The 27,875-nt window shown below is 47.4% G+C and overlaps 1 protein-coding gene across 1 annotated transcript; it reads left to right on the top strand.

Annotated features, from left to right (window-relative positions):
• Positions 1 to 15,434: 15,434 nt before the first annotated feature.
• LOC135918511 (uncharacterized) lies at positions 15,435 to 19,586 on the top strand. The gene is made up of 2 exons (XM_065452124.2): positions 15,435 to 15,484; positions 18,460 to 19,586. Exon 2 carries the CDS (start codon positions 18,489 to 18,491, stop codon positions 19,104 to 19,106), a length of 618 nt encoding a protein of 205 aa, XP_065308196.1. The 5' UTR covers positions 15,435 to 15,484; positions 18,460 to 18,488; the 3' UTR covers positions 19,107 to 19,586.
• Positions 19,587 to 27,875: the final 8,289 nt, after the last annotated feature.

The following is a 27,875-nucleotide window of genomic DNA, read 5'->3' as shown; positions in this document are numbered from 1 at the left end:
CTTTTTCGGTATAATTTCGGTAATCTCATGATCTATGTCTGTGTCAGCAATCTTGTCGTGTGCTATGGCGGCAAGGGTGTTGCTGATCAGAATGGCTGTTCGACCAGTGACCTCATTTACTTGGCATGTAAACCCCTGTAATTTTGGCGTGAAGCCCCAGGTCTCTTGCAGAGCAATGACGTTGGGCGGAATTAACTGCTTGTTGATGAACTGTTGTAATTGTCCTTGTTTTCTTCGGTAGCCTCTGCAATTCCACTGCCAGATTTCAAGTTTTTCATTTTTGCCTTTTCCTTTATTGGGTCTGGCCATGATTAATTATCTGAATACAGGCCTAATGTTGGACATCGCTGGTCAAATTTGTCTTTGACCCCTTGTGTTCTTTCTTGTTTACGCATGTTGCGTATGTCTGTGTTTTGCATCTCTATTCGTTGCTCTATTATGTTGAATTTCTGTCTCATCTCTGCCATGAACTTGACAAAATATTCTGGTGCTTCTGATGCCTGTTCTTGTGGATGCGATGGCCTGTGAGGGGCTCCCGACTGGAGGTCCCTAACTGCTCTCATTAGCTCTTCAATCTTCTTATCCTGCTCCTCTACCTTCTGTCTGAGGACCCTATTTTCTTTTTCTAACTGAGTCTCGTGTGTACTGATGTTATTTCGACTATTGTTACCCGAGTGCGGAACAAGCGATTTGGGAGGGCCTGCATCCCAGCTCACCTTGCCGTTGTTAGTGTTGTTGTTGGGCTTCTGCTTCTTCTGGTGCCGCTGCTGCTGCGGCTGTTGCTTGCCTCCCTTGATGCCTTGGGACGACTGGGGAGCGTTGGTCCGTGATCGGCTTCGTGAACGGTTCCGTGAACGGCTCCGCGAACTCCCCCTCCGCTCCTGGCTCTGGTTCCGGGATTGGCTATGGTCGCCCTCTGAGCTGAGCCATCTCTTCCGATGCTGCTGCTGCTGTTGCTGCTGCTGCTGCTGCCCGCTCCGGCTCTTTTGGCGGCTTTGCCGCCCGCCATAGGCCGGCCCGCGAAGCTCCTTGAACTGCTTCAGGTGCTCCTTGCAGTCTCTGGACCCGGTGGCATGGTCACCTCCACATACCAGGCACTTTGGCTGGCATTGATGTCCTTCCGGCGGGTTCCGTGCTCCACACTGCCTGCAGGCCTTGGCATCCGGCGTCGGACATACGTCAGATCTGTGGCCTTGTTGTCCGCAGTTGTAGCACACTTGCCTCGTCGGTCGGTATGGGTGGCATTTGTATTCGCCTCCCCACCAATTGACCATCCTGGGAATGAAGGGTCCGTCGAAGGTAATGAGGGCTATCTTCGACTTCCCCAGCATTCTGGCCCCCAGTATGGTTACACCCTGGGTGCGAAGTGTCATGTTTTCCATCAATTCTTCTTCCGTGGTCCCGGCGTCTATCCCGTGGATCACGGCACGCTTGCAATCTTCAGGTGTCGCTACGTAGGTGTTGACTTGAAAGGAGCGTCCTCCGAAACTCAAGCTGGTGATTCCTCGAATTATCTTCGCGGTCTCGTCGCTTGGTGTGCTCGCTATTATGATGTTGGAGCCTAGTCGCAATCTGATGATAAAGTCCTTGCCGCCTCTAATCTTGTTTCCGCAGGCCGCACCGATGACTTTCGCTACATCGGCTCCTTGTAGTGCCTTCACCGGCAATCCATCCTTCGGTCTAATAATAATCTTCGCGTCATTTTTCGGGAGCGGTGGCGCCCTTTGCCTAGGCCGCTGCGTTGCTCTCCCTCCGATTGAGTTTGGTGCGCTCGCGCTTTCCACGCAGGCAGCTGCGTCACTCGTTGTGGCGGCACTCGCTGGCGCCATCTTGCCATTGTTTGCCCCTGTCTGGGGCTCTCCGTTCTTCAAAATGGCGGCGTTCCGTAAACCGCGTTTTTGGGCCTTAATTTGGCGCTTGGTCAGGAAGAGTGTCCAATCGTACTCACTCCTCGGATGATTTGTTGGGTCCACTGCTTCATGAAGCATAAAGGCGCCTTCGTAGTCGTCGGTTTCCGCTGCCCCTAGGTCGGAGGTGGCCTCGAGGTGGTCGGCTTCCATTTCTTGAGCTTCGAGCGGATTTTCGGCGACTCCGCTCAGTGTTGATTCAGAATTCGGCAAATTCGTGTGGCGGAGACCAATTTCAGGCTGCGTCGATGCCATGGTTTCGATCTTGCTGCCCGCAAGCGCCGTCAAAGCCCTGGACCTAGCATCAGGCCCAGCGCCTGCGCTCCGCTCGGCCACGCGAGAGGCCTGTAAAGTCCGATAAAAACCCAAAGAACGGGCCTATCGGCTTGAAACCGGTATCCAGGTGGTCGGAAACTTGAGCGGTATCAGACACAACCAGTGGTTGATGGCTCGTTGATGAGTAGCGGTCCGAATAGGTCGAAAAATGCGGAGCCCATGCAAAGCACGGCCAGCGTCTCACGAACTTCTTCTTCCTTCTCCTCTCGCGTCTGTATGTTGTGTGCGAGTCGTACTTCACGATTTTCCTGGCACACGTTTCGCAAAAATACTGTCGACGCTGCACGCGCGACGCCGAATCGCCCTAGTGGAATTGTGCAGTCATTGTGACTCAGTGTTCGTATCATGTTTTGGTGAAACTTTTTCTAAGCACACGCCGGATTCTCTGCAACATGGGACCCTTAACGTTATCGCGTCAAAGGACAAAGACAAGGTCGACTACAGGGTTGTTTTAAAGAAGATGTTGAGTCGTGTCGTTTCCTGGAGACACGATTTTCGATGGAATATTTAAGCATAATATGCTGTAAAAAATTTTACAAATGTATGTGATGTTGTCCTCCCAATCCGAATGTACCGGACTCATTTCTCCGAGGGCACATGGCGAAAAGTGCTGAAAGGTGTCAGAAGCATGCTTATGCGTCCGGGGGTGAAAATTTTCTTCTTTCAGTTACATGGAGGCGTTTTGCCAGCGAAGACATGGCTCTCTGAAAATGAATTCATCGTTCAGTAGTGCGACCACTGTTTCTTCGGCTGCAAACCAGGAACGATTGAGCCTGTGTTCCTGGAACGCTGGGATGGCCTGTTCTTCTGGAATGTCCTGCGAAGGCTCCTAAAGGGGTATTTCCATTTGGGTGAACAAGGAATAAGGTGCCTAATGGTTGATAACGAGGATGCTTTTCCTAATGATATTACTACGTTATTGGCTCTTCGTAGTATTTGGACGTCATGCGTGGCTGTTTGCCATGCTGACCTTGATGCTCGTGCTGCTATAGAGTACTTTCGCGAGTCTCTGATTTCATTTGTGCAAATGAAAAAGTGCAAAAGTGTGTACCAGATTGGGTGTCCCGTATGGAATCTATGTTACGTATGAAAGAAGTGTAAAGATATGTATTTGTGATTACGTGGTTGAGAATATACTATTGCAATAAAGAAAGGAAAGCATCCGTGGCGTAATGGTTTTATTATCGGGCTTCTGTACTAGACGTCGTGTGTTTGAATCCGGCCGTCGGGCTATTCCAGTGGTCCTTCGTTAATTGTTTATAGAAAAGTACTTACTTTAAAATTAAGGGTATTACGAAGTCATGACGCCGGTTGAAGCAAGAGGAACTAAGTTTCGCAAACGTGTGTATTAATTATTACTGACAAAGAATCACCTCGCAGATTGGTGTGGCTAGAAGTAGGTGGCAGTAAGCGTACACACGTTTGTGTATTCACAGAAATTCACCTATGAATCCAAGATGGCCGTACAGGTTTTTCGAAGACACGAAACGTAAGGACGAACCGAACGTAGCAGAAAGCGACCCTGGGCACCTAGCCAAAGAAGGCTGGGCATTAAAACTTATTCGTAATGGCAATGCAAACTGAGATGGCGAGAGAAGGAATTACCTACTTTCAACACGAATTTTAATGCATGTTTTTCTTAAATTTGAATGTTAAAAATATTCCTACGATGGGGTGCATTAATTCAAATAAAGATTGTTGAAAAGGCGACAAGAGCTGCCGCGCCGACAACGCGCCGTTCCAAAGACAAGCGCACCTCGTCCTCCTCTTCTTCCACCCTTGCTGTCGCTTTAGCGTAAGGTGCTGGCGGAAACATTTATTGATTGACTCTTGAGCCTTTTGATGGCAGCCTACTAATGGGTCGGCTGGATATCGCGTATGGTGGGGGCGAGGTTCTGGCTCTCAGCGACCCTTAGAGCCCACAGCCTACAAGCTGCTTTTCTGCAGCCGGGCCCGAGCTGGACACCGCGATCTCCCATCACTCTATGTCAGTGAGTTGCCATTCGGCATGGAATTTTGCATGACTCCCATAGCTACAATGTTGTCGTCCTGTTGGGAGATGATTTTGCGCTCCGACACGGACACACGGCAAGGCTTCTGCCTCGTGGTATGCACGTACCACATGTCGATCCTGTGGCGAGCCCGCCTAGTTGAAATGCGAGCTTTGTTAGCTTTCTGCGCGAAACCAACGATTCAAGCATGCTTGCTAAGGACGCTGACCAGGGCTTGACGCTTCCCTAAAGACAGTGACTTGTTGATCATATTGCGCGCGAACGCCACTCGTTAGCTCTTCACACTTCAGCCGCGCGCAGTACCGCAGGCTTGTTTTCGAACCGGCTTTTGCACTGCTTATTACAGATGCCGTTCCGATCGCTGGTGCGTCAATGGGGTCTCAGGGTTGTTCTTTTTCTTTAATTTCTGGGCTTTTCTTTTCAGTCAAGAAAAGATACACACACGTTTAATAACTTTTCAGAATTTTCAGAAAGGGAGGATCTCCAGGCAAGCCCCACAGATCCTCACGAAAACGGCAAAGAAGAACCTACCAGAGATACACATCGTTGGGACTCCGGGGCACGAGTACCTGCCGGGGAATGACGCAGCCGACGCCTCCGCCCGAGTTCACGTACACCGGGCCTTCTCACAAAACGCACCAATGAAAACGGATGAAGTACCGATAAATCACAGCGATATTCTGCAACACCACATGTTGTACAGTATATCTTACCCGCCACCTCACCCCAGCCTAACTAGGGAAGATGTATAGTAACCATCAGGAAATTACAAACCAACAGGTACGTCCACGGCATCCTATTGCACTGAATCTCACCTACTCCGCATTCATACTTCTACACGTACTGTAATATTCCGGGCAACCTATGCCATATGGTGCGGGGCTGTGTCGGAAAAGATGGCCCCATAGACACCCAGACACTAACTGAAGAGCACTGGGAGGCCAAGCTATCAGACCCGAACCCGAAGAGACACCGCAGCCACTTCGAATGGGCACGGGACATGGCCATGGTCCGCGGCTACCTGGAATGAGGAAGCCGTCCATCAAGGGCGCAGACTGCGCTTGCTCAGAATAAATGTTTGTTCTCTTTCTTACACAAGTCCTTGATCTTTGCCTGCTTGGAATTCATCTTCATTTGGCTACATAGATATTTCAATCCAGGAAGTAATAGCAACTGGAAATCTATTAGATAGAGGAAAGGCACCTGGTTTCGATGGTAATGCGGTGTCCGTAGTGAAAAATATTATAAAAACCTTGGCATCTACTCTCGCTAAACTGTTTAACAAAGCATTTTACACGGGCACATACCCGGGGGTATTGAAAATAGCAAGAGTGACACCTATTTATAGAAGTGGGGACCCCAATGATTTCGGTAATTATCGACCTATGTCGGTATTGAACTGCATAAACATAATTTTTGAGAAACTACTGGTTAGTAGAATAAGAAAATTTCTATACAAAAATAACATCCTTTCCCTGCATCAACACGGCTTTCAGAAGTACCAATCGACAACTACGGCTATTCTGTCTTTAACTAATGTAATCGACGAAGCCTTGAACAAGAACGAAATATCCATAGGAGTATCTTTATGTATAAGAAAGGAATTTGATACTATCGACTATCGCATATTAATCATGAAACTAGAAAGACTAGGATTTCGGGGCATTTCCTTAGACTTTTTAAAAAGCTATCTCAAAACCGTAAACAAGCAGTGGTCATCGATGAGCACACCTCAAGTCTCTCTGACATTACTATGGGTGTACCACAGGGATCGGTACTTGGGCCAATATTATTTACAATATACATAAATGACCTTCCGGACGGCTTTAATGAAGCACATGCCTTCATGTATGCTGATGACACAGCTCTTGTGGTCAGTAGCAAATCTTTAAATAACGCTGTTAAAACAATCAACAATGAACTTCAATGTATTAGCAAATGGTTTGAAAGTAATCGACTTTTGTTAGATACAAATAAAACTAAATTTGTTATTTTTATGTGCCCGTTTAAGAAAAAACCTGTTGAGGAGCCATGCCGCATTACGATTGGCCGTGATGAAATAGAAAAAGTCGACTCGGTGCTCTACTTAGGGGTAACCCTAGATTCCGCTCTGAACTGGAAGCCTCATATCGATAGGCTGTGTGGTAGGGTCTCTTCCGCATGCTTCGTACTTACAAAGGCGAGGAGTAATTTCAGTTTCGGAACGTTGAGAACCTTGTACTTTTGTCTCGTTCATTCTCACTTAGCCTACTGTATTGAAGCCTGGGGATTTACATACAAAACATACTTGGAACCTGTAGTACGGCTTCAGAAGAGAGCTTTGCGGATAATCAACTACGCTAGCTTTACTACACCATCAAGAAATCTTTTTCTTGCGAACAAAGTCATGTCATTATCGCACCTGCGAGATTACCGCGTTGCCTTATTAGTGTGCTCGATAACGAGATGCAACACGCCATTTCCTGCCACTATCTTCAATGAATCGACATTTAACAGTCAATCAGCCTTCCTCGAGAAATTTCTCGTGCCGATATGTCACAACCAGTACGGCCAGTGACGCATACATTATATAGGTGTCAAAATATAGGACTCGCTTCCTGCAAACATTAAGCAGTCAGCAAATTTTAATACTACTGTAAACGAATTCTTTCTTTCCGATCTAAACTGATTAGTCTTTAAAGAAATGTATGATGATGTCAACAACTGGATACAGCGTTGCTGTTACGCTTTTTTGTTGTTTCTACGTACGTATGTGTTTATGAATGTATAGTAACGTAAGCGTCAATGCCGGTGTACCCTTGTTCTTACTCGACACACCGTGCATCAAATGTATATATAGCACATCAGTGTACATTCTTGCTGCGTTTAGTAAATAATAATTACATCTTACTGTTCTGCAAACGGCCAAAGTCACAAATGTTCTACCAATTCTTTCTGTGTAACCGTTTCATGTATTATCGCAGGCATGTATGTGTGCGGGCTGCCGTGGGAGGGAGGCCGTGGGTCTTGTCTCGGATCCGTGCTGCCTCACTGGTGGTGTGGGGCGGTGTCGTGGGCAACACTTAACAGTTTGGACAGCAACTAAGCCTTTTCGCTTCTGGGTGCCTATGGCAGTGTCGTCGGCATACGGGGAATGGCGCACGCCCCCGAGCCGGCGGGGGCCACGGGTGTTTCCCTCCTGCGGTGGTCTGCGCCTTAGTTTATTGGTTTTTGTTTGGTTGCATTTTCCTTCTTTCTTTTTCTTTTCTTTCTGTTTTTGTTTTGTTTGTTTGATCCAAAACAAGAAATGATTGTGCTCGTGTCTGAATCGTTTACTTTTCTTTGTATAACTGCATGGATCCATAACTAGCCTATGGCTAAGGATCCAGACGTTGTCGTATACCATTTTGTGATTATTTGAATAAAATTACTGTTGAATTGAATTGAAATTGCTTTAAATGGTGTTATCAGTTATTTGTTGACATCCTGCACAGCTTCGGCATTTGCACCCTACTAAGTTAATTAGAAACAAGCAAATAACTGAAATAATAATAAGAACTACGCCCATGAACTTACAGTGAGTGCCGTTCTGATAAAAACACCCTTATTATTATTATTATTATTATTATTATTATTATTATTATTATTATTATTATTATTATTATTATTATTGGTGACATTTGGTTGGGAGAGCAGGTGCACACACACACACACACACACACACACACACACACACACACACATATATATATATATATATATATATATATATATATATATATATATATATATATATATATATATATATATATATATATATATATATATATATTGTTACGGTGAAGTGAAGGAAGACGTTGAATTGGACTAGAGAAAGACGAAGTCTGGCGGTTGCCTGAACGCCATATCCATCATTTGTAAATATAAGTTATTTTACACTCGTGGGCCTGCTTTCTTCCCGCAACATTTTGGTGGAAGGTGCGGGGTACCACCACGGAACTTCGCAGCGGACGTCATCTACCTGCTGCCACAATGGCAAATCAACCGACACAAGCGACAACGCCTCGGCAGCCCGTGCCCACGGTCATCCTCACTCACCCACGGGACCCGGGAACATTTTGTGGCACGGACAACGTCGACGTCGAGGACTGGCTTACGATGTACGAGCGAGTGTGCGACAACAACAGGTGGGATCCTACAATGATGCTTGCAAACGTAATATTTTATCTGAAGGGAACTGCGAAGCAATGGTATGACACACATGAAGCTGACCTAACGAGCTGGGATGTTTGCAAAGAAAAAATGCGAGACCTGTTCGGCAGACCTGTCGGTCGTCAGCTGGCAGCTAAAAAAGAACTTGCGTGCCGCGCTCAGACGTCCACAGAATCCTATGTCGTGTACATACAGGATGTGCTGGCCCTCTGTCGCAAGGCTGATGACAACATGACCGAGGCAGACAAGATTGGCCATATATTGAAAGGTATTGCAGACGATGCCTTCAATCTCTTGATGTGTAAGGATTGTGCCACTGTGGATGCAATTATTAAGGAGTGCCGGCGCTTCGAACAAGCGAAGGGCCGCCGCGTCACTCAAACTTTCGACCGGTTGCCCAATACCGCCGCGACATCTTCTTGCGAAGACCCGCCGCGGTTCGTTCAGCCCGCAGGACCGGAAGAAATAACGCGCATCGTTCGCCGTGAGCTTGAGGCCATGGCCCCGGCTCCCGTTCGTTCAGACTGTCGGGAAAGCGTACCCGCTATCTCCCTTATACAAGCGGTCGTTCGGGAGGAAATAGCAAGTTTGGGCATTCCATCTCTCTGCTCAGTCCGCCATACCAACACCTACCAAATTTCTCCGACCGCTCGCTCCCGGACGCAAAGCTTTCCACCACTCCGTCGCAACCCAGCTGAATGGCGCACAGCGGATGATAAACCCATCTGTTTTAATTGTTCCGGTATTGGACACATCGCCCGTCATTGCCGCAACCACTGGTCGTCGCCTCCTCGGTGGTCGTCTCCGAGTCACTACAGCCAAGTACCCGACAATCGCACTTTCTCGCCCTATACGCCGACTAGGAACATCAACGCCGACAGTGCTCCACCAAGATCCAGCCGATCCCCGTCTCCGCAAGGTCGTAGGTCCCGTTCGCCTCTCGTTCACCGCTCTTCGTCCCCTTCTGCAACCGGTCGCTTCGCTTCGGGAAACTAGGCGGTGCAGCTCCCGGAGGTGAAGCTGCAACTCCGACCCGGCCCACAAATCCTCTATTGACCCTGCCTACATGTGGAAACCTGCTGGACATTGAAGTCGATGGCGTTCCTGTTAGATCTCTCGTTGATACAGGAGCGCAGCTTTCAGTTATGAGCGCTGCTCTCCGCCGCCGGCTCAAAAAGGTTCTGACCCCCGCCGTACCGTGCACCGTGCGAGTCGCCGATGGGAGTACGTCACCTGTCCTTGGAATGTGCACAGCACGTGTGACCATTGGGGGCCATTATACCGTTGTTCTATTTATCGTCCTTGAACACTGCCCACACGACCTAATTCTCGGCCTCGACTTCCTTTCGAAACACTCTGCCCAAATTGACTGCTCCGCAGGTGTTGTACAGTTGGACCTGCCGCTTCCTGCCGACGCAACCACTTGTGCTCCACACCGCTTATGTGCTGCTGAATTTGCAAGGCTGTCTCCACAGGCTGCTACAAATGTCCTGCTGACGCCCTGTCCTCCCGTACCTGATGGCGAGTACGTCCTGTCGCCGCTTACTGACGTGGTTTTGTCGCGTAATATTGCCCTACCGAGCACCTTAATTCGGATCCGCGAAAACTGCGCTCGCGTGCCCATCCTCAATTTTGGGTTCTCGTCACATGTTTTGCCACACGGTATCGCCATAGCGCATATCACTCCTTTGGAAGAATTTCAGATTTCTTTTTTGACCTCTGAATCCTTCCTCAGTACGAACGGACCTTTGTCATCCACTCCTTCGTACTCGACGCCTGCGGACGATGTTTCTAAGATGATCGCCCCCGACCTTCCTTCCGAGCAGACAACAGCTCTTCGTCATCTCCTGTCATCTTATCGGGACATCTTTGATTTGGACGACCGTCCACTTGGCCAGACATCTGTTGTCACGCATCGCATCAACACCGGTGACGCCAGCCCCATTCATAGGCGGCCATATCGTGTCTCGGCAACAGAAAGGGCCATCATACAGAAAGAAGTAGACAGGATGATGGACAAGGACATCATTGAACCCTCCAGTAGCCCGTGGGCATCACCGGTTGTCTTAGTAAAGAAAAAAGATAACTCGTGGCGCTTCTGCGTTGACTACCGTCACCTCAACCGGATAACAAAGAAGGATGTTTATCCCTTGCCTCGCATTGATGACGCTCTTGACTGCCTTCACGGATCCCAATACTTTTCATCAATTGACCTCCGCTCCGGCTATTGGCAGATTAGCGTCGATGAGATGGACCGCGAGAAAACCGCCTTTGTCACACCGGACGGTCTGTACCAATTTAAAGTCATGCCCTTTGGATTATGCAATGCGCCAGCTACATTCGAGCGCATGATGGACTCTCTCTTGCGCGGCTTGAAGTGGTCTACATGCCTGTGTTACCTCGACGATGTGATTGTGTTTTCGCCGAACTTTGAGAGCCACCTGCGGCGCCTCACAACCATACTCTCCGTGTTTCGCAGGGCTGGCCTTCAGCTAAACTCCTCCAAGTGCCATTTCGGTCGCCGTGAAATTAACATGCTTGGTCATCTCGTCAACGCCGCCGGAATCCAACCTGATCCACAGAAAGTTCACGCCGTGCGAAATTTTCCTGTACCTTGTTCAACGAACGATGTCCGTAGTTTTCTGGGCTTATGCTCTTATTTTCGGCGATTTGTGAAAAATTTTGCGGACATCGCTCACCCTCTCACTGACCTTCTTAAGAAAGACGCCTCTTTCTCTTGGGGACCGCTACAGGAGAAAGCCTTCTCTACCCTGATTGAGCGGCTTACCACTTCCCCGATTCTCTCCCACTTTGACCCTTCTGCGCCCACTGAAGTACGAACTGACGCGAGTGGTCATGGCATCGGCGCTGTCCTCGCTCAGCGTCAACAGGGCCAAGACCGTGTCATCGCTTACGCTAGCCGCCGCCTTTCCACGCCCGAGCGAAATTACTCCATTACTGAGAGAGAATGTCTCGCGCTCGTATGGGCGGTCGCGAAATTTCGCCCGTACCTTTTCGGTCGGAGCTTCTGCGTTGTCACCGACCATCACGCCCTCTGCTGGCTCTCCTCTTTGAAGGACCCAACTGGACGACTTGCACGTTGGGCATTGCGCCTACAAGAATATACATTTTCTATTATATATAAGTCAGGACGCCTGCATAAAGACGCTGACTGCCTGTCCCGCAATCCCGTGGATCAACCGGACGATACCGATGCAGACTCGGACATCAGTATTCTGTCCCTCTCCGGCTTCCTCCACATTGGCGACGAGCAGCGCAAGGATCCTGTTCTTCGAACACTTATGGAACGCCTAAGCTCCTCGCCCAATGACCCGTCCCTTCGGATGTTCACCTTGCGCGATGGAACTTTATACCGTCGTAGCGTTCGTCCTGACGGCCCGGAGCTCCTCCTAGTCGTCCCCAAGCACCTTCGACTCACCGTGCTCCAGCAACTTCATGACGCTCCTACTGCTGGACATCTGGGCGTCACTCGTACTTACGACCACCTGCGGCGCCGCTTCTTCTGGCCTGGCATTTATCGCTCTGTGCGCCGTTATGTCGCTTCTTGCGACCTGTGTCAGCGCCGGAAGACGCCTGCTATGCCTCCCGCTGGTTTGCTTCAACCCATTGATATACCTACAGAGCCCTTCTTCCGTGTGGGCCTCGACCTCCTTGGTCCGTTTCCAATTTCCATCAAAGGAAACAAATGGATTGCTGTAGCAACCGATTATGCCACTAGATATGCCATCGCACGAGCCCTGCCAACCAGCTGCGCTACAGATGTCGCCGACTTCTTACTAAAAGACGTCATCCTGCACCACGGCGCCCCTCGCCAGTTGCTGACGGATCGCGGCCGCTACTTTCTATCGAAGGTCGTTGATGATCTGCTCCGCTCCTGTTCTACAGAACATCGGATTGCTACCGCGTACCACCCTCAAACGAACGGCCTCACCGAGCGACTCAACCGCACACTCACTGAAATGCTCGCCATGTACGTTTCCAACGATCACCGCGACTGGGACGTCGCTTTACCATACGTCACTTTCGCATACAACTCGTCCCGTCACGACACTGCCGGATTTTCACCATTTTTCCTTTTGTACGGCCGCGACCCCACCTTGCCTTTTGACACGTTGCTACCTTCCGCAGTACAGTCACCCAGCACTGCTTACGCTCGCGATGCTATTGACTTAGCCGCCCAGGCCCGAGATGTCGCCCGTCATCGCCTCACAGTCTCGCAAGCTTCTCAAAAGCGACGCTACGACCTTCGGCACCGAGACCACCATTTTTCACCTGGTTCCCTTGTCCTTCTCTGGACGCCTTCACGTCGTGTCGGCTTGTCGGAAAAATTACTGTCCCGTTTTTCTGGTCCGTACCAGATCTTACGCCAACTGTCCGACGTGACCTACGAGATCGCCCCACTCGGTCAGCCTTCCGTGCCTCCCAACTTAACCAGTGATGTTGTTCACGTCACCAGGCTCAAGCCCTATGTCCCCCCAATAAGTGAGGCTGTTTAACTTGCACCGGGACGGAGCTCCCCCACCGGGAGGGTGATGTTACGGTGAAGTGAAGGAAGACGTTGAATTGGACTAGAGAAAGACGAAGTCTGGCGGTTGCCTGAACGCCATATCCATCATTTGTAAATATAAGTTATTTTACACTCGTGGGCCTGCTTTCTTCCCGCAACAATATATATATATATACACATACATACATATATTAGGCAGAGCCGAAGATGCAGAGCATATCGCGTCCACGACTGTGAGGCATCGGAAACCCAACCCGCTGTTTTTTTCTGTTATTTTTACTATATGATTGTTCCCCCCTCTCAAAGCACATCGCAGCACCATCATGGATTTTGACTGCCTCCTCTAAGGCCTGGGTAATTTTCCTTCTGTAAAGGTGGACTTCATGCATTGTATTCTAACGATATTCAGCGAGTCACGACAGCCTAGGTACGACAAAAATACAGGCGCTTGGGTATGCAGAAAATTGAAAACAGACAAGGATGACGTTTTGAAAGGCAAAATACTTTGCTGTGAAAAGTTGGTGGACGGGTATGTGACAGAAGTAGAGCCAAAATTGGCCTCCCTTCTTCTTACGAATTTTCGAGCTACTTCCCTTATGTTTGACCCTCATTTTCCCTGTTACTAAATCACCCGTTACCACGAAATTAACCGCCTTTATCCGTGTGTATAGGTGTTTCTCTCTGTGCGTCTTTATTAGGGGTATATAGCTGCAAATGTGATACAATTCCCACCGTTTGCGGATGCACTATCCGCTGAATTCAGTGGCACGAGGCGGTTGTAAACGCAAACGCCCGTATTGTGCATCTTGTCTGGCGAGGACGTTGCGCCGGTGAGCTTGAACACTTCGTCAGTGCTGGCCAGCGTTGTATCTGTGCTCCGTCCTAAAATCAGCTTGCTGTGCAGCGAAAGGTACGGGGAGCGTGCGCTAACAAGAGAAGCCAAGCGTGCAGATGGTGTTTGTACGCGACTTGTCATCCGCGTCTGTGCAGCTTTCTCCCAGGGGAACGCACCAGACGACGCGAAGCAGACGACGCGGCAAACAATTACTTTGCCTGAGCCCGGGCAGCCGGCAGTGGTGTTTGTCACGACGGACGTGTTGAAATAATTACCGCATATGCAACGTCATTCACCGGCATCTTAAGAGGAAGCTTTAGCTCGGGCCCAACTCCGACGCGGCCTATTCAAATATATGTAAAACGAAAAAAAAAAACGTTTTTCTGAGATAACCCCTGGACCGCTTTTAATGAGATTTGTTGCATTTGAGAGAGAAAATTAATTTCTAGTGACTGTTGCAAGCAGAATTTCGATTTAGGGCTTCAGTATAGTTAAAAAGATTTTCAAATATTCGACAGTTTGAAAAAAACAAGAAGCACGAAGTTTACAAATTCACAGCTGCGCATCAAGAACAGATATCGCGGTTCTGTAAACGCATCCATTAGATCATTCAAAGCGGACAAATTAGATATGTCATTTTATATCTCGCATGGATTGTTACGTTGCTTACAAGGGTTGTGCAAAAGCTGTATCTACATATTAATAAATATTTAGACATTCATTTGTAACATGTCAATTTTGTCCGCTTTAGATGTACTATTAGATGGAATTCACAGAATTGTATTATCATTTTTGGTTGTTGAGTTATATGTTGTAAACTTGATAGCTTAGTTTTTTCAAAATTTTAGATTTTTGCCAATCTTCAATAAAAAATTGACAACCTCACTCAAAAATTCGAAACCAGCAATCACTAGATTTCAAGTTTTTTTTTTTTTTAAATGCAATAAACCGCGTCAAATTTGGTGCAGTGGTTGCCGAGAAAAACGAATTCTTCTTTTACATGTATTTAGATGGGAGCCCCCGAGCTAAAGCTTCCTCTTAAGATTGATAGCGCAGGAGGCGAGTTGTATAACACGCTCTTTAGAGAATATTTAGCGTACAATCCCCCGCCGCTGCTTGCCGACTTCGCATCGATGCTGAGGCTCCTTCCGAGCTCCCTTTTCAATCCAGAAAAGACGTGCAAAGTTATCTTTGAACGTTGCCGCGCATAGGTAGGAAGTAGGCTTAGCGTGATAACGCCAGGGAAAGCTGGCGAATTCTACGGCAGCAGAAGCGATAGAACCGCGGAGTAAGACAGCAGCGCCGACGAATCCGCTCTCCTGAAAGCGAGGCACCATGACACGCCGATCAGTATAATTCAGAACGCAATCACAGGGAGATACTTCCGTGCAGACGTTCGGACCGCGATACGGACATGGAAGATGAGTTAGTCTGTTGTGCCTTTCCGTGTAGTACATTTTTTTCGTCTGCCTTCACTGGCATCAAATGTTTGTTGAAACACAAACAAAAAGACATGTGTTTCTTTGTTTTTTTTTTTACTTCTGCACGTTTAATGCTGTTTGTATGCTGCCCGATCGAGATGCTACAGGCCAGAATGCGTACCAGACGACACGATATACGGTTGCTGTCCTGCCGGCTCTCCGCAAGAACACGTTGAAGCTCGATCCGAGAGAAGGTGAGCAGGAATAGCAAGACCAAATTTTCTTTGCTTTAGACGTCCAGCGTCGGCGCTTTACTTGCATTTTGTTTCGAGCGAATGCGTCGCGTGCTACTATCACCTGTGGATTAAGAAAAACTGACAACCACAGTGCAACACCGACCCAGCACTCCGCGTAGCGGCGAATAAAGTCCTTGCAATGTATTGTTTGAAACATTATTTACCGATACGCTTTATCGTGACAGTTTTCGTTGCTTATTGAAAAGAAAAAGTGATGCGTATGTAAAACGTGTTCGGGAATCGGAAACATGGGTGAGGCATTTTATTGTTGAAGGCTACCACGCCGATGCGACTTTTATGCAAGAAACGCACGCATATTACACACGCAGTTATTTAGGAACTCAGTATTTAGGAACATCTTAGGCTACATGCAACATTTGTGGCCGTATACGAATGACCTCTTTAGCATTTCTTTAATTCTTCTTTTTTGTTATGACTACCTCCGTATTAGTAACGATGCGTTATGGCATGACTCTAGATCTGTTATACAGGTGTCACACGTACACTTCTGATCGCGATCGGCGTCGATACGAATTCAGCTTGATCCGGATCGAATGTTGCTACATGGTCATTTGTGATCGCGATCCTGCGCGATCCGAATCCGGGCAAGCGTGATCCGCGAATCGTGATGAGGCAACTTCATCGCGATCGCAGGCGGACGTCTGACCCCTCTAGCGCAGCATTCTGAAAACGCTGAATAGTTGAAGGGAAGGCATATCAATAAAAACACCGCTTCATAGCTTTTTTTTTTTCAGAGATAGGGAGCTGTGAAATTTAATTATAGTTTAACCATATTTTGCAAATCTGAATATGTAGTCAAGGCAGTGGGCCATTATGACATTTGTCGACGATCAGCAGACGATAATAACACGATTAGGATCGCTGAACCATGTAGCAGCGACCACTGTTAATCGCAATCAAGAAATCCGATCCGGTCGGCCTCGATCGAGATCAGAAGTGTACGTCGTGTGACACCGGTATTACGCGTTCATTATGTCTTCACCTATCAGATTTAATGAGCTTCCGGTGCTCCGTAGATTATTCACTGTCCATGACCGCGATTAAGGGGTGCTGAGTGCGCGTGTTTGTCTGTCTGCTACACAGTGTGTCCCAGCTAACTTTAGCCAGAGTTTAAATATATGCACATTCCACGTAGGCGGACAGAACAATGATAATGTTGTTTGCCGTCGCTTGGAGATATACTCAAACTACATTTTGCATTCCGTCTAATTAGATTATTAGATCCTGATTAACTAATCAACTTTTCAAATAATGTAATTAGATTAAAAGCGTCAAAGAGAACATTGCACAGCAACATGAAGAACTCCCGATACAGCTTTCTATTGCTCCATACATGCTATATAAACGTGTTTTTCAGAGCGTGAAAGAATCCCGCCCGTACACGGAAAACTGCCGCCCAAGCGAAATGTGGAGGCACTTTGGGGCATAAGCGGGCTTATTTCACGCTCGGAAAAACACTGTTATGTAGCACGTCTTGAGAAACAGAAAGCTGTATCAGGAGTGTTTTATATTGCTCTATAATATTGTCATTGACGCTATTAATCTAATTATAATATTTTACAAGTTCATTAACTGATGAAGACTAATTGTGTAATTAGACAGAATGAAAGAAAGTTATACCTCCATGCGACGGCAAATAACGCTACCTTGGTTCTGTCCAGCTACGCGGCATCTGAATATATATAAAGTTTGGCTAAAGTTAGGTGGAACACCCTGCATATGTGCGCGTGCGTGCGTGCGTGCATGCGTGCGTGCGTGCGTGCATGCGTGCGTGCGTGCGTGCGTGCGTGCGTGCGTGCGTGCGTGCGTGCGTGCGAGTCATTGCCGAATTTTCCTTGCACGAAGAAGAGTTAGTTCTGAGCTGCCTCAGTTTGGAAGTTGCAGGTTTTTCGCCACACCACCAGCTCTATGCTTCATACCAAGGAAATTTCATGCGCCATTTCCGATGAAAGACGTTCTCCTGGAGAAACGTTTATAAAAGAGGGTGCGAAAGGGCATTCGCTGATTGAGAGCGGTGACAAGTTCTTGCACCTAAATTTATATACAATACAAATTATAAATGTCTCTTTTACATATACATTGTTTATGATCGTAATACATACATCCTTACGGGCCGCTACGAACTATTAGCAACTCACCCAAACCTCCACCCTTGCAATACATACACCTGCGTGCAATATGAAGAGTGACATGTCTCTTTTTTTTTTCAGACAGGTCATCATAAGCCACCAAAATGAGCATTCTTTGTGGAAGTAAACACTAATAACCTTTCAGTTCGGTAATTGCCCAAATTCCCGAGTCGTCGACGAGAGCACATAGGAATATCATAGGATGAGCTGATCTCGGGAGTTGCAGTAGTAGTGCTGCGATAGCCTAAATTTCGACGAACAGTATACCAGAGGCGAAATCGCACGACGCTGAAGCCATTTAAGTCGACGTGAACATGGGCACAAACCTTCCCCATAGAGATACGTCGTGGAAGTGCGTGCGCCATAGCTGGCGCACCCATTGTGCAAGAGGGATGGGCAAAGAAAGAAACGCATCCGCAACGTTCGTAATACGCAACGACAGCAAAGCCAGCAGCAATTATGTAGTTCCCGCTTACCCTCGGGGCTATTTCGCATTGAATGCCAGATATCCAGTGGGCTTCGTGCCTTTCTCTCGCACCGTGGCTGGTTCGGATGATTCCTCCTCTGTTTTCACTCACATGCTATGTTTTTAACAGCCAAGTTTGTTAGGATGCAACACTTGATCTGGCAGCTATAACGGTGTCACGTGTGTTCCGACTTTTGCGTGACTATCAGCGCTATCCTGCCTTGCAGTTAATATCGCCTCGCGTCTGGGGCATCGTAACATCAGAAAAAGACCACGCCCCTAAACTCCGCGATTTCGTGCTCCTCATTTCTGCACAGAATCCCCCTGTTTGAAGAACTACGTTACCATGGCCAACCGGAATGGTCAAGCCATCCGATGCCAGAGAGACCGGGGGAACCGGCGGCCACATGCGCAGCCATTGGGGGCGCTCCAGCCGCCCGCGTCGAGGAGGAGGCCGGTCCGTGTGGGCGGGCCGCCAGCCGTACAGCCGGCACGAGTTCCACCCCCGGTGTTTGGAGAGGCGGTGCCGATGCCCGCTCCCACTGCTCTAGCACCACTGGCGTTTCCGGCTCCACCACTGTGGTCAACAACGTCGGTAAACCTCGTCGCGCCTATGTGGGCCCCACCGGTGTTCCCAGCCCCTGCGCTGGTGTCATCGGCCATTGGTGCACCGCAAGCGTGGACAGTACTGGTACCTCCTGTCCCATCGCAGGTGGCCCCAGGTGTGATTGTGCGGGCACCACCACTGATGGCATACCCGCCGGTGGGGATAAACGCAACGTGGGTTATACCAGCGAGCGTTCCCGTATCGTTGGTAGAACCGGCAATGCCGACCACATCGCTGCTGTCAGCCACATCTCCACTGTCGTGGACGACCACCTACGAGACTGAGGACGAGTACGCCGTGATCGAGAGCGCTGTCTTGTGGGTGACCGCCCCAGTTGCCACAGCCCGCTACTTCTAGCGCCTTTCATCCTCCATGAGAGCACCACCGACCGGCCGTAGGCGGAAAGCTTTAATTTTTCTGAGGGAAGAGCTCGGACCCTAACAGTTTTCCGAACCCCTCCTCCACACACGCACATTATATATTTATATAACATCCACTTTTCCATTAAGTTATCATTTCTTTAATTTTTTTGTTACCATCATAGGTGTTACAGTGCACACACACAAGTCTGTTGGACCCGACAGCCGCGGGCTCGAGGATGGGTCCGGATGCGAAATGTATTAGACATTCGGGCCAAGCATAGCGAGATCAATACAGATGATGATTGGAACAAATTAGCACTTTAAAAACAGAGAAAAAAGAATCTTTTTACAGCTTGCATAAAAATTATTACGAGTTACATACATTATCAAAGTGCAATGAACAGAACGCCAAGTAAGACTACAGGCATCAAATCATGTCGTAAAAAGCCAACAAACACTGACACCAAGGACAACATAGCGGTAATTACGTGTGCTTAATAAATGAAATAAAGAAACGATAATTAGTGGAAATGAAAGTGGATGAAAAAACAAGTTACCGCAGGTGGGGAACGATACCACAAACTTCGCATTACGCGTGCGATACACAACCAATTGACCTACCGCGGCGCCGTTTCCCCCTCCACTTTCTTGGGTATTTATGTTTCCCAGTAGATCCATGGAAGTGTTAGCAAGTGCAACCACTCACAAACCTTGGCGGTGGATGTGCAACATCCTTTCTGCCTCAGGCGTCACGAGAACGTGATATTTTTGGGTGAAGGCTATCGGTCAATAAACCAACACACGCTAGCTCAAGGCATCAATGTTGCCTGATTCGAGACCCTCGTTCGAGCCGCAGGTGGGGATCGTACCCCACTTGCGGCAAGTTGTTTTTTCATCCGCTTTCATTTCATTTATGGTTTCTTTATTTCATTTATTAAGCACAAATAGTTCCCGCTTTGTTGTCCTTGGTGTCAGTGTTTGTTGCCATCTGATGACATGACTAATAAAAATCTGGCCCCTCGGTTAACCCACTTTCTGCTCGTTCAATACATAACGAAGGTCTCGAATCCGGCAACATTGACGCCTTCAGGTAGCATGTGTTGGTTTATTGACCGGTTTCCTTCACCCAAAAAGATCACGTTCTCGTGCCGCCTGCGGCAGAAAGGATGTTCCACATCCGCCGCCAAGGTTTGTGAGTAGTTGCACTGGCTAATACTTCCAGCATTCAGCTAAGAAACACAAATACCCAAGAAATTGGATGGGGGAAACGGTGTCGTGGTAGCTCATTCGATACAGCATCGCACGCGTAATGCGAAGGTTGTGGGATTATTCCCCACCTGCGGCAAGTTGTTTTTTTCATCCATTTTCATTTCCATTAATTTATCGTTTCTTGATTTCATCTATTAAGCACAAGTAATTTACCCTATGTAGTCCTTGGTGTCAAAGTTTGTTGGCTTCTTAGGATATGGCTAATAAAAACTGGCCCCTCGGTTAACCCCCTTTCTTCTCGTTCATGCACCAAATAAGTGGTTTATAGCTAATGAATATTAGTGTTTTGCCGAAGTTTTGTGTTTTTTTATTTTGTAGGGTATGTTGTTCTATGTCTTTACTCCAGCAAATTCAAGTAGTCTTTTTGCATATGCATTATGTGCAGGAGGCAGGTTGAATAGACGCAACAGTCACGCTTGCCGGGCTCCGAATACCGAAATTACAAAGAATACAGATCTCGAGAATGCGAATTCACTCTAACCAAAGGGCGGACCACACAATCGGACTTCCGTCTGGGTGTGCTGCCCAAATAACGAGTACGTTTACGCGCATCACAAATGGAAGAAAGGGTTTCAAGGAAGAACATACCCTGAAGCTGGTAAGAGCGCTGGTGGTGAACAGAGCAGCGTACAGCCTCCCCTACCTATACCACCTACCTCCCCTACCTATACCAAAGTGCAAGTGAACAAGTTGAGGCCATCCTCAGGAAAACTTATAAGACAACGCTGGGTCTATAAACACGGACGGCAACTACAAAACTACTAGACCTTGGCATAACAAACACCTATGATGAATACAGAAGGCGCAGCTCCTCTCTCAAAAGAGAAGATAACAGCGTACGACAACAGGAAGAGTCCGCCTCCAGAGAACACGTCACCAGGATAGCACACTAGAGATCGAACGCACGGTAGACATACCGGACGAGATCATGTCTTTGATCAAGACGACTTCCGTTCCTAGGCACATGCATCCTGTCCGCCACCAGGGCAGGCACAGCCAGGGCGGAAGCCATAACCAGGACCTGCAAGAAGAGAAGGAACGCCGTCTACGCAGACGCTTCACATACGCTAACGGGAGGGACTCAGTAGTGACGATGACCGGCTCCCAACCAGAGGAGAAGGTCAACGCATCGCTGAAGACCTGCGTCGTGTCTGACGCCAAGGATGCCACGGTTTCTCTAGCGTTTGCCGAAGGCAGCAGGGTCGACCGGGCGCTAGCTCGTAATAATCACGGATTCTCTGGACGCCTGCCGGGGATTCGCCAATGGTAGGATAGGAAGGAAAGCAGCCGACATCTTAAAAGGCTGGTGGCGAAAGCAAACAGCAGGTAATTTGGGCTCCAGGGCATGATGGTATTGTTGGGATTGATTGATTGATTGATTGATTGATTGATTGATTGATTGATTGATTGATTGATTGATTGATTGATTGATTGATTGATTGATTGATTGATTGATTGATTGAAGACTTTATTCCACTGAGCTGGAGTGCCCGCCTCTTAACCTACACGTAGGTAGGGGGGACGACGAAGCAGTCCCCGCGCGTTGAGGACGGTGAGTCTTCACGGCCTCAACGGCCAGGCGGGTTGCTCGACGCTGGTCGTCTTCAGCCTCGATCTGGAGCAAGGCCTCCCAGGCTTCTCTACTGTCAATGTTTTCCTTGGCCCCTGGGGAGCCAGCACACTCCCATATTATATGGTCTAGCGTAACTTTTTGCTTACAAATTTTGCAGAGGCCATCGTTGTAGTCCCTCGTCTGTGTTAAGGAGATCCAATGTGCTGATGTATAATTGTTTCCCTGGAGCGTCGCCAAATGCGAGCGTCCTCCAGAGAGAGAGACCGATGCGGAGGCGGAAATATTCTTCTTTCGGCTTTGTAATGATCGACAATTTCCCTGCACATAATGATGCTATCTTGTATCCCTGGAACTGGCTGCTCTAGAGTTGCGCGGTGGTAGAGTGCTCGGGCCAGCTCGTGAGCGGCTTCGTTGCCTGGGACTTCTTCATGGGCCAGTACTCAAATAAAGTTATGTCCCTCCTGGGAGGGTTTTTGAGTAGAATGTGGAGGGCTTCTTCCGAGATTCTCCCTTTGTTAAAATTTCGGACAGCTAATTTGTTATCGCATAATATTACTCCCGCTTTTGTACCCGCACAAGCGAGCGCTACTGCAACCTCCTCGGCTGTACAGGCGTCCCTCGTGCACGTGGAGCACGCTATCTTAACGCACCCGTCGCCATCAACCACCGTCGATACCGCAGCCCCGTCTCTGCCGCAAGCGGCGTCCACGTACGCTGCTTTATGCGCCGGTGTGTTTTTAAGTTTATTTACTACAGCCTTAGCCCTGTGAGCTCTCCTCTCTTTGTTGTAGATAGGATGCATATTTTTAGGTAGGGGAGTGATTCGGAATCGTTTACGCACGTCCAACGGAATGTCTTTCTTGTCAGTCGGGGCACCCCTGTCGCATTGGATTTCTACCCATTCCATGATTTTTCTCCATGTTTTAAACTGGCCTCATCTTTCCAACTGAGACACTCGTACTGCCTCAGTGAGCTCAACTAGCGTGTTGTGAACCCCCATTTTGAGGAGGATGTCTGTCGAGGTCGAGTCTGGGAGCCCAAGGGCTCTCCTAACGCTCTCACTGATGATCGCATCTATTTACTCCTTTTCTTCTCGTTTAAACACAAGCTACGGTGTGGCATACGCTATACGGGTGGTACTGAAGGCTTGCATGAGTCTGAGGAGGCTGTTCTCTTTGAGGCCTCTGCCTTTGAGCGAAATTCTCCTAACGATCCCAGTGACCTGCGCCGCGTATCCTTCTAGCTTTTTGATTGTCGTGAGGTTGCATCCATTTCTCTGGATATACATGCCCAGAATTATGATTTCCTTCACCTTGGGAACCTCATTTCCGTTTACGAAGAGATTGATGGGTCTGCTGCTCCTAGCGTGTCACCTTTGATGTTTTGGCTCAATGATTAACAGCTCCGATTTCTGTGGCGAGCACGCCAAGCCTCTGCTGGCCGCATACTCTTCCACCATATTCGCCGCTATCCAGGACACCGACTGCTCCCAGTCTAAATTCTTGTGGGACGGGGGATATCGCCTTCTGTTTCCCCGGAAGTGCTCCAAGATGTCCCCGTAGGTACGGGCCACCACTTCTGTTCCCCTAGTCTCTGATCTTTCTCGGCTGGCGCAGAGCCATGAGATCGGCCTGCAGATTTCCAACAATACCGCTACCTGTAGTTTAAGTTCGACGCAGCCATCGAACTTAAACTACAGTTTAAACTACCCGGCTTCTGTGATACGCTTGACACCCACTCGTCTGAGTGCCAACAAAATCAGAATGCTAAGAAGAGGGTCTGATTGAAGCTAGGCGTGCCAAATAACTAAACCCTTTGGGTGATAATCTCGGAGACACTCTTGGACTTACTGAAAAGCTTACATATTGAAATATTTTTACAGCGAAACTGTCTTTGGCTAGGATCTGGAAAGAAATGTGTCCGAGATGTTGACAAAAAAAATAATGTGGGCCGATCCTGGTGATAGTGCAGAACTGGTCCACTCTCAATAGCACATACCCCTGTGGGATCGAGGACCTGTAACGCGTCTTTCAACTACCCTTGCCTTGTCACACGTGCGACCCACGTGTCGAAACGTCGGTGTATATGTATAAAGTAAAAAAATAATTATAATGAAAAAATGAAAAGACGGAACAAACAACGAAGTTATGTGTTTGTGCCTGTATTCAACCAATACAACATAGATACCATACAGAACTCAATATAGTTATTGAGCAATACAGCTCCGCTGGTCTTCTATCTTGACATACGGGAAGGGCTCTGAATTTTTTCTCATTATCGTGACGCCGAAAATCCTCCGATACCCGCCGCGCTGGCTTTGCAGCTATGGAGTTGCGCTGCCAAGGATGAGGTCGCGGGAGTAAATCCCAGCAGCGGCTGCCGCATATCGATGTGTGTGTGTGGGGTGGGGGAGTGAACTTAACTGAAGAAGAGAGAAAATAGCGGCGAAGGCTCTCAAAGGGTGGGGCCCCTGGTCCAGAGCTCCACTGGCGCCGGCTGCTCCCTGGGCTTGATCTACGACGTAGAAGAGCTGTTTGTATCGCAGTCCGCAAGTTGCGTCTCCAATGACAGCGAGGGCGAAATGCAAAAACGCCCGTGTACCCTGCACCAGGGGCACGTTAAAGATCCCCAAGTGGTCAAAATTAATTGATATATCCCACTACGGCATGCCTCATAATAATATAGTGGTTTTGGCACCGAAAGCCTCAAAATTCTGTTCAATCAGATCTTCCAAAGGAAAGAAGAAGAAGAAGAAGACGCTTCAGGTGAGTACTACAAAGTGCATGTTTATGTTTACGCGGACGATATCGCATTTTTTACGTCCGCAAATAGTATACATGCACTACGACAGTCGTTGCAGAATTACTTAGAAATGCTGGAGACATGGCTAGAGGGGTTTATGTATGTCGTTAAATATTAGCAAAAGTGCGGTATTAGTATTCCCATTAACTGCACAGGTGCATATATCTTTATAATACGTACGACAGGAAATCATTCCTCCAGTTGACGAAGTCAAGTACCTTGGTGTCATTTACGATGGCAAACTCACCTGGCGCAGTCACATTGAACATATTAAAACAAAGGCAGAACGAGCCGTAGCCATGCTCCGCCGGCTCAGCCACCGTCACTCTGGACTACTCAGGGATACCTTACTGATTATCAATAAAATGTATGTTCCACCCATATTAGAATTCGGCTGCGTGATATTTTCTGGTGCCCCCCTTACAAAATTAAACCTTTTATACTTTAAGAAAGAGAAGCTCTACGGCCATGAATTGGGCTACCTAGATTTGTTGCCAACGCTGTTTTATATCAGGAAGCTCATATACCCACCTTAGATTGCAGACTCTGCATACTTACGGTTCAGACATTTTTACATTTTTATGACTATTTAAAAAGACGTACGCAATATGCTTTTATCACTGAACCTTCTGAGTTTTTCCTAGTATCGTGGTCGAGATTGCACAGTCCTCAGATAGTATTCGTACAAGCACAGTTACAAAAATTGGATGTGTTCATACACCAAGTTTACCATTCAAATGATGCCTTTACAGACCTCAAATTTGAGTTCGAGGACATCATTCCTAATCATGCTAAACTATTACCAAGGCGATGTTTAATTAATATATTACACGGCCGCCTGCACCAGCTAACCACTGACAATGTAATAGCTACTGACGCTTCTGTTTGCAATGAGAAGGCAGGAGTGGCGATCTTCTCTCAATCTCTTTAATGGTCTTACTCCGTTCGCCTTCCCGACTTCACATGTATATTTCAGACAGAATTATTAGCGATTATATTAGCATAACGAAAACTCCCCCAAAAAGACCCATTAGCTGTTATCGTGACCGACTCGCTATCTGTAGGCACAGCACTAACTGCATCTTTAAATTCAGCAATTCAAAGAATATTTCGTTCGACGGTACCTCCGTACTTACGAAAAGTGTGTTTGCTTTGGGTACCAGTAAATCATGGGTTGCACTTGAATAAAATGGCTGATTCACTCGCACGAGCATCCCTGAACGGTCCTATCATATCTGTTTTGCCGACATCAGCTTATGTCACCGCGGCTAGGTACAGTAATTTCGCTATATCTCAAAACTCTGCAATATCCATGCTGACACTGTGTTCTGAATTCCACCATCTTTGCTTCCCACGGAATAATTACAGGTGTCCTTCAAGGCAATTGGAAGTATCTTTTACAAAATTGGGATGTCGTATATCTCCTCTAAATTTTTACACACACAGGTCTGGTCTCACCATGTCCCCTCTATGTTCTTTTTGCAGTGCACCTGAAGCTATCGAACATTATTTTCTCTCATGCTGCCGCTTTCTAAGACAACGAAAACTATTAGAATACTCGTTTACCAAACCTGGCCTATCGTTAACCTCGCCAAGCATTCTTTCTTTTGGGGCGACTTCACTGGGATCCAGCCACGGGGATGCCTTTCTTGCAGTTTACAATTTTATTAGAGAGACAAAAAAGAGTACCTTGCTAATTTTCTAGAATTATCCATAGTTTCTATTATTTAATTTCTTTACGTTAACTAACTTTATCAAAATTCTTAACAATATTTTCATTGCAACTCTAAATTACAGTTCTATCGTCCCACGCTGCGCTAATCAAATCTAGTTTCTCTATACTTCTAACCATACGAAAAACCGCCTGCTTCTTGGCCAATCCCCCATAGTCGGTGCGCGCCACTCTTGAGGACACAAGACAAGACAAGACATGCTCGCTGAAATATCTGGTAGGTTCGAAAGATATGACATAAATTCACTGACCAACCTTTTCTGTATATATACAACTGAGTACAGCCTCCGTTATTCTTGATTTCCCCGATCAGCACAGAGATTAACTTGGTGTCAGAGTTATCTGCTGTAGCTATGGATGCAGTGTCGGAGCACTCCATTTACAAAGGTGCCGAGTTCAGTCGTCCCACGCAATCAATCGCTGCTCGTATGTCTAGGCATATGATGTATTTTCGCAATCACGGGCGCCTTAACAGTGATGTTTTTGTATGGGTCGAAAAAGCCATCGGAGACCTACAGTAGCATAGTTTTAGCGGGGTACGCCACCTTTGTTTTAATATTTATCGCCAGTGAAGTGAAAGCGTTCTTAAAGAGTAAAACATGTTGTTAGTGAAAACCTACCGTCGACCGTTTCTAAAATCTGTTGTTCTAGAATATTGCAAGTGTTACAACGTTCGCAGCCAATATATATCATAGGCTGTCTGCACAGTTTACGGTCTACGGGCTCGTATAACCGCAAACCTACGTTGGTATGTCTAGTCATAGCCTTACAGTTATAAGCATTATTATTGATTAGATGCTCGTAGTTTTATCATCATCATCATCAGTGTATTTCACGTCAAATGCTACTCAAAAGCATTTTCCTGCAACCACTAGCAACCACCGCATTCCGTCACGTGTTAGGGCAAATTTCACCGCAGCTCTTCAATCTCTGCGTCGTCATTGGCTGCGTTTCCCTGAGCACTAGAAAGTGCGAAAAGTCAAAACTTAACGAATATTTGTATTAGGTCCCCGAATCGAAGAGTCACTATTTCACAATACGAATACTCTTCGTATACTTTTCGAATACTTTACGTCGTCTAGGTTACACTATAAAACATGAAATTGAAGCGAAAATGCGACATTGCTCATCCCATCCTCAGTGGACATAACGTAGTTGCTCAGTCAGCCGTACTTCTCGGGATAAACATGGTCGCCCTTAGCAAAATGTTGTATAGACACGTCATTCGGCAGCGGGTATATTTTTTATAGATGCCGCGCCTGTGTCCTCTTGTCGCATTAAATCAGAATACGTTTCATTGCAGAATGCTGACTACAAGGGCGCTATAGCGTAAAGCTATTTGAAACTTTTCTATTCCAATTCTGAAATCACCCCTCCGCGATTGATCA

Source organism: Dermacentor albipictus, chromosome 7 (assembly GCF_038994185.2).
Source record: "Dermacentor albipictus isolate Rhodes 1998 colony chromosome 7, USDA_Dalb.pri_finalv2, whole genome shotgun sequence".
Taxonomy (NCBI): Eukaryota; Metazoa; Arthropoda; class Arachnida; order Ixodida; family Ixodidae; genus Dermacentor; species Dermacentor albipictus.
This window is presented reverse-complemented; position numbering and strand designations above follow the sequence as displayed.